The 7,560-nt window shown below is 39.8% G+C and overlaps 1 protein-coding gene across 1 annotated transcript; it reads right to left on the bottom strand.

Annotated features, from left to right (window-relative positions):
• Positions 1–4,360: 4,360 nt before the first annotated feature.
• On the bottom strand, positions 4,361–7,177 carry LOC138876909 (uncharacterized). Its single transcript, XM_070156114.1, has 4 exons — positions 6,970–7,177; positions 6,374–6,638; positions 5,677–6,142; positions 4,361–4,864 (listed from the first exon to the last, which is right to left on the bottom strand). The coding sequence occupies exons 1-4, from the start codon at positions 7,175–7,177 to the stop codon at positions 4,361–4,363; spliced, it is 1,443 nt and encodes a 480-aa protein (XP_070012215.1).
• Positions 7,178–7,560: the final 383 nt, after the last annotated feature.

Here is a 7,560-nt window from a genome sequence, read left to right as displayed (position 1 = left end):
GTCCGGATACAATCATAGTGACACATTTGGAATGGACATGGGTAAATATTTCTATGAAGAAGGGGAGGAAGAAGAACTACTGGATGCCTCCTTCAAAAATGTAGCTAGGGTGGGAGACCTTTCACCTAGACACATGAGAAGTGGATCAAATAAAAACAAAAAAAAGCACATGAACGGCAACACAGTTGGGATGGAAAAGCAACACAAGAGGTGGCCCTTAGGAAGCCACCAATGAGAAATGCAAAGCAGAAGGCGAGTCTCCCTACCACATCCACAAGGTCAAATAAATCAAAAAAGAAATGATAAAGTTTGAAGAGTATTTGAAGACAGTGGAACAAGAAGCCAAAGAGCTACAAATTGAATAATGCACAGAGATCAAGAAAGAGGGCCAAGACAAAAAATTTAACATGGTATTATTTTATCACTTTTTAACTATTATCATGTGTAATATCATCACAGAGTATGTTATAAACTCTGTGATGATCATTGAATATTTGGTACTTTCAAGTTCTTATTTTTTACATGCTTGTTAGTAGGTGAGACCTTTTCTTTGCCTCGATAGGATTAGTAAGGTAATGTTTAGCCCGGGTTGTATTGCCTTGGTCATATGTCTTTGGAAAAATATCCACACGGCTATGAGATTATATGCCCTCGTGAGACTTTGCCGGCAGCTACACCATGAATCCTCTACATGAGGCTGCCATCATAAGGCAATGTGAGGCGCAGAGGAGTGATTATATAGCCAAGGCATATGGGTAACAATACCGATGCTATTGTCCCCCTTATTTGTACTTTTCCTAATTGCTGTATTTTTCTTTTCTTTTATTAATAAAAAACTAGCCCTAGGTGCTTGCCTAGCAGATTGTCAAAAAAGAATTCATTTTTTAAATATTTAAATAACATAAAAGCAGTCTAGAACATGATATAGCAATACTAAGTAGCGGATAATGCCAATAAAGTGCGGAAGTACAACCCAACACAGCCCTAACCAGGGTGTCACAAGTCACGAGCATCTATAGACCATACACAAGTCTGCTAAACCCAATACTAATACAAATGTTTGATAGATATAGAAATGAAATGATAATAGAGACACGGGGCTGCGGACGCCAACAACTACCTCATAATCTCCGAAAACCCGTCTGGAAGTAGAGGAATCAACACTCAAGAGCGGAACCAACAACGCCTGAATCTACACACAAGGGTTCCAGGGAGTAAAGTGAGTACTTCAACTCAGTGAGTAACAAATGTAAATAACAACTGAAGGTAAGAAATCACACAAGGCACAAAGCATTCTATAATGAAGTAGTAAAATCAATTAAAATCAGTAAAGCCAGTAAAAGTCTAGTAAAATCCTCTTTCAACCAGTAAACAGGTAAATTGACAGATAATTAAGATAAAGTGAACAAATAGAATTTCGCCCCTCGGGCTCAGTATCCACAAATCCGCCCCTCCGGCAATATCTCGGAACAGTACCAGCCCATCGGGCTCAATCTCACATCACAATGGGTACCCGCGCTCACTGGGGGTGTACAGACTCCGGAAGGGGTCCCTTACGGCCCAAGCGCAATATCAATCCATCTTGTGGCATCAAATCCAGGCCCTCGACCTCATATCAATCAAGACACCTCGTGGCGAATATATGTATCTCAGGCCCTCAGCCTCATATCAGTATCGGTGTATCCTCACAACTAGGCCCTCGGCCTTACTCAGTCCGAAAATCATCACAAGCCCCTTGGGCATTAGTAAAACAGTATTTCTCAGCCCAAAACATCATTTAAAATATCATTTAAGTCTCAAAACTGGGTAAAAATGGCTGAGTAGTAAAATAGTGGAAAATAAACTGACTGAGTTCAAGTAATAAATCAAAATAGTGAGGAAAATAGTAATAAAAATCCCCGAAGGGTTCAAACAGTTGGCACGAAGCCCAAATATGTCAATCAGCCTAAATCATGATGATAGCAAATAAGTTTCAGTCAAATACGCGGTAAAATCATCAGTCGGGATGGACCAAGTCACAATCCCCAATAGTTCACGGCCCCACGCTCGTCATCAAGCGTGTGTCTTACCTCAATATAGCACTACGATGTGCAATCCGGGCTTTCAAACCCTCTAAACATCATTTACAATCAGTACTCACCTCGAACCGGCTAAATCTCTAGCTCACGACGTCTTTGCCCCTCGAATCAGCCTCCACGCGCGTCAAATCTATCTTAAATCAGAATAAATAAGTCATAATATGCTAAGGGAACAAAGCCCAAGCGAAAACAATCGAAATACCTAAAATCTCGAAATAAGCAAAACCCGAGCCCCAGGCCCACTTCTCGAAAATCAGAAATTTTAACATCAATAGTTTCCTTATCTCCCCATGAGTTCATACATATCAGAAGTACTCAAATCCGACCCCAAATGGTCCTCCAAATCCCAAATCAAAAGTTCAATTTCTCAAGCTCTAGTTCTTCAATTTTAGCCCTTTAATTCCTTTAATTTCAGTCTTAATCCATGAAATACTACCATAGAAATTTGTTTTAGGTCCAAAATCCTTACCTTAACGAGGTTCCCTTGAAATCTCCCTTCCAAATCACCCAAAAGCTCTCAAGCCGAAGTCAAAAATGGTTAAACTCTTAAAAAATCGCGAAGGAAGAAATATATACATTCTTTCCAGGCCTAACCGCATATGCGGTCCAAAAATACGCTTCTGTGGTACCACATATGCGCCCAAAACCTCCGCTTCTGCGGAACTCACTTAACGGCCACATACCGCATCTGCGGTCACCTCGTCGCATCTGCGACTTCGTAGGTGCGGTCCATATACCGCATCTGCGGTTCCTGGCTCTACTCCTCCAAACCGCATATGCACCTTCCCTTCTGCACGTGCGACACCACACCTGTGGTCCCCAAACCGCAGGTGCGAAAACACCAGAAGCAGCAACTTCAGCAGTTGCAATTACACTTCAACTCTTCCGTTAACCATCCGAAATCACTTCGAGGCCCCCGGGACCTCAACCAAAAGCACAAACATAACCCAATATTTTATTCACACTTGTTCCAATCATCAAAACACCTCAAACAACATCAAATCTACCAAATCACATCGAATTCTAGCCCAAGTTTCTAAAATCTTCCAAAATACGTTTTTGATCAAAAACCCAACCAAACCACGTCCGAATGACTTGAAATTTTACACACACATCCCAAATGGCATAATGAAGCTACAACAACTCTCGGAATTCCATTTTTACCTAGAAATCGCCAAAATATCAACTTCGCCAATTCAAGCTTAATTGTAGTCCGAACCTCCAAAACCCATTCCGATCATACTCCTAAGCCATAAATTACCTCCCGAAGCTAACCGAACCATCGAAACTCACATCCGAGCCCTATAACACATAAGTCAACATCCAGTTGACGTTTTCCAACTCAAACTCTCTTAAAAGAGACTAAATGTCTCAAACCTTAACAAAACCACTCCAGACTCGATTCGACCAACTCGATATCATAAAGCATGGATAACGAAGCATAAAGAAGCAGAAATGGGGAAAACAGAGCGGTGACTTATGAGACGACTGGCCGGGTCGTCACATAAGGCTCACGTGGCCTTTTTTTGACTTAACTAGTATTTAGTTATACCTACTTTTAATAATTAATAACATTAAAATTATTAATATTCCCCTAATTTTATATCCAATTATTTATAAATAGAGAAGTAACTCAAAGTTAATCACAATGTTTTAAATCCATAATAGAAGTATAATTTAAGATAAAACAAAATTAAATTCTATATTTAGCTTGTCTTGAAATTTTTATAGATTTGAGGAGTGTTACACTCTTCCCTCCTTAAAAACATTCGTCCTTGAATGTGGCTAGGGCCTTATTCTTAAGCTAACAATCATTCCTTAGGTCCTTGAACCTCTTAAGTTTTCTTAACACTACTCATTCTTCCAAGGAGCTCAAAATTTTGGCTAATTCTCTAAATATTCAAAAATTTCGGCAGAGTCTCCCTTGTAAATTGGACTATCCAAAAAAATATCCATGTCACAAATACTACAACTACACTAACAACAACCAAATATGACATAACAGGCCATTTATAGGCACTATACACAGCTCATAAATTAATTACTCACACTCCGGCAAGGAGGTACCACAATAACCAACAAGAATCTAAAGCACAACACTTTAGCAAACGTAAATCACTTTAATGAGTTAAATGTACTCTGGCATGGCACTAAATTATTAAATAAACACATTCTAACATTTATTTAATAAATAAAATATAAATGCCAAACCAAACCTAGGTTCACATACCTTTTTCCTCAAATAAGTATGGATATTTCTTCCTCATATATTCCTCGACCTCCTACGTAGCCTCTTTTGAATCATGATTACTCCACAAAACTTTTACCGATGCTAAATCTTTTGTTCTCAACTTTCTTACTTGCCTATCGAGAATTTCTATAGGTACCTCTTCATAAGTCAAGCCTTCTTTAATTTTTATGGTATCGGCATGTATTATATGCGACTCATCATGAATGTACTTTCTAAGCATAGACTCATGAAAGACATGATGAACAGAGGACAACTCAACGGGAAACACTAGCTCATAAGCCACATTTCCTTTCTTTTCTAGAATTTCATAAGGTCCGATAAATCTAGGACTAAGTTTCTCTTTCTTACCAAACCTCATAACTCCTTTCATTGGTAAAACTTTCAAAAACACCTTATCACCAACCATAAACTCTAATTCACGATGCCTCTTGTCAGAATAAGACTTTTGACGACTCTGAGCCGTTTTCAGTCTTTCTATGATTAACTGAACTTTTTCTAAGGCCTCACAAACAAACTCTGGATCAATCAACGACACCTATACTGGTTCAAACCAACCCATTAGAGACCTACATCTTCGCCCATACAACGCTTAATAAGGAGCTATACCAATGCTGATTTGATAGCTGTTATTGTAAGCAAATTCTATAAGTGGCAAGTGATCATACCAATTACCTCCAAAATATATAACACATGCTCGCAACATATCTTCGAGAGTCTGAATAGTCCTTTCTGCCTGACCATCGATCTGTGGATGGAAAGCGGTGCTCAAATTGACCTTGGTACCTAATCTTTTCTAAAATGCCTGCCAAAAATGCGCTGTGAACTGAGTGCCTCTGTCAGATATGATTGAAACTGGAGTACCATAAAATTAAACTATTTCTTTGATGTACAACTGCGCATACTGCTCTACGGAGTCTGTCATCTTTACTGGTAGGAAATGCGCGGACATTGCCAGTCGGTCTATAATAACCCAAATTGAATCATGCTTAAGGTATGTGCGAGGTAGGCCTACTACGAAATCCATATTAATCATCTCCCATTTCCACTATGGTATCTCTATATCTTGAGTTAGGCCACCAGGCCTCTGATACTCGGCTTTGACTTGCTGGCAATTCAATATTTAGCCACATGATTTGTTACTTGCTTCTTCATGCCTTTCCACCAATACAACTCTTTCAAGTCCAGATACATTTTGGTAGCACCTGGTGGATAAAGTACCTCGAACTATGAGCTTCTTCCATTATGGCCATCCTAAGACCATCTACATCAGGCACATATAACTAAACATTTAGCTTCAAAACTCTGTCACCTCCAAGAGTGAAAGCAGTGATTTTTTTTGTTTCTAACTCCTTCTTTTAACTTCACTAAGTATAGATCTTCGTCTTGCTTAGCCTTAACATGTGCAACTAGAGAGGATTGCGCTAAGTCATAAGCAGTTATACCTCCTTCTTCGGCCTCATCTAGTCTAATTCCATCATTTGCTAGTTTTTGAATTTCTCGACCTAAAGTTCGCCTTTGTATTGCAAGCTGGGCAAGGACACCCATTGACTTCGTACTAAGTGCATCTTCTACCACATTAGCTTTTCCAGGGTGATAAAGGATATTTATGTCATAATCTTTCAATAGCTCAAGCCACCTTCTCTGTCTCAAATTTAATTGTTTTTTCTTGAAAATGTACTGGATGCTTTTGTGATGTGTAAATACTTTAGAATGCTCGCCATAAAGGTAGTGTCGCCATATTTTTAATGCAAACACCACAGCGGCAAGCTCCAAGTCATGTGTGGGGTAGTTCTTCTCGTGATTCTTTAACTGCCTGGAATAACTTTGCCATCTTGCATAAGAACACAACCAAGACGAACTCTGTAGGCATCAATATACTGTGAACCCACCCGAACTTGTCGGCACAGTTAACACAGGTGTAGTGGTCAACCTCTTCTTTAACTCTTGAAAACTCTTCTCACAAATGTCTCACCACTAGAACTTAACTGCTTTCTGAGTCAACTTAGTTAATGGAGATGCAAGTGAGGAAAATTCCTCTACAAACCTTCTATAGTAGCCAACTAAACTCAAGAAACTTCGGATGTCGGTTGGCGTTGTAGGCCTTGGCCAGTTCTTGATTGTTTCTGTCTTCTGAGGGTCTATTTTTATGCCCTCACTAGATACCATGTGTCCTAAGAATGCCATTGGCTGCAACCAGAACTCACATTTTGAAAACTTGGCGTAAAGCTCATTCTCTTTCAAGGTCTGCAAGGCTATCCTGAGGTGTTCGACATGCTCATCCTTGCTCTTAGAGTGTACCAAAATATCATCTATAAACACGATAATAAAGGTATTAAGGAATGGCTTGAAAAATCTATTCATGAGGTCCATGAATGCACTTAGAGCATTTGTTAGCCCGAAGGACATTACTAGAAATTTATAGTGCCCGTAGCGAGTACGAAAGGCTGTTTTAGATTATACAACCATTATAGACTCTTGTGACTCTCACTGACTCGCCAACTGGAGTAGATACTAGGAATGGCTTACTAAGTTGTTTTGGTTCTATCCCGAGGTTAATTGTAAAATATGGAGTCACATATGAAAACGTTGAACCCGGATCAATTATGGCATAAGCATTATGTGAGCAGACTAAAAGTATACCTATAATAACTTCTACAGGTGCCTCTGCACTCTGATGATTAAGTGTAGCAAACAAACGGGGTTGTCCCCCTCCCTGAGTAACTTGATCTGCACCTCTGTCTGCCCCATGCCCGGTCTGATTATGAGAACCACAAGCATGAGGGTGCACTGCAGTAGCTAAGGAGCTAGAAGGACGAGTTGGTCCACCACTAAAATTACGTCTCAACATTGGGCAGTTGGCCTTTATATGTCACGACCCGGATTTCCTACCATCGGGTGTTGTCATGGCGCCTACTATCGGAGCTAGGCAAGCCAAATGTTTAAAACACCTTTCCTGCTTTCTTTCAACAATAATAAGCGAGACAAAATCTAAGCGGAAGACTTTAAATTTAAAACAACTGAAAACCAAAAGTGCGGAAGTTTGAACCAAAATGCTACCCAGAGTTTGGTGTCACTAGCTCACGGACTACTACAGAATGCTACAAACAATGTCTGAAAGGAAAATACATCATGTTTGTCTGATACAAGATAAATAAACGAAAAACATGGAAAGGGACTTCGGCCTGCGAACGCCAGCTAGGCTACCTCGAGAGTCCCTGGACTGAAGATAGC

The sequence above is a fragment of the Nicotiana sylvestris genome, chromosome 1 (assembly GCF_000393655.2).
Source record: "Nicotiana sylvestris chromosome 1, ASM39365v2, whole genome shotgun sequence".
NCBI classification, from domain to species: domain Eukaryota; kingdom Viridiplantae; phylum Streptophyta; class Magnoliopsida; order Solanales; family Solanaceae; genus Nicotiana; species Nicotiana sylvestris.
This window is presented reverse-complemented; position numbering and strand designations above follow the sequence as displayed.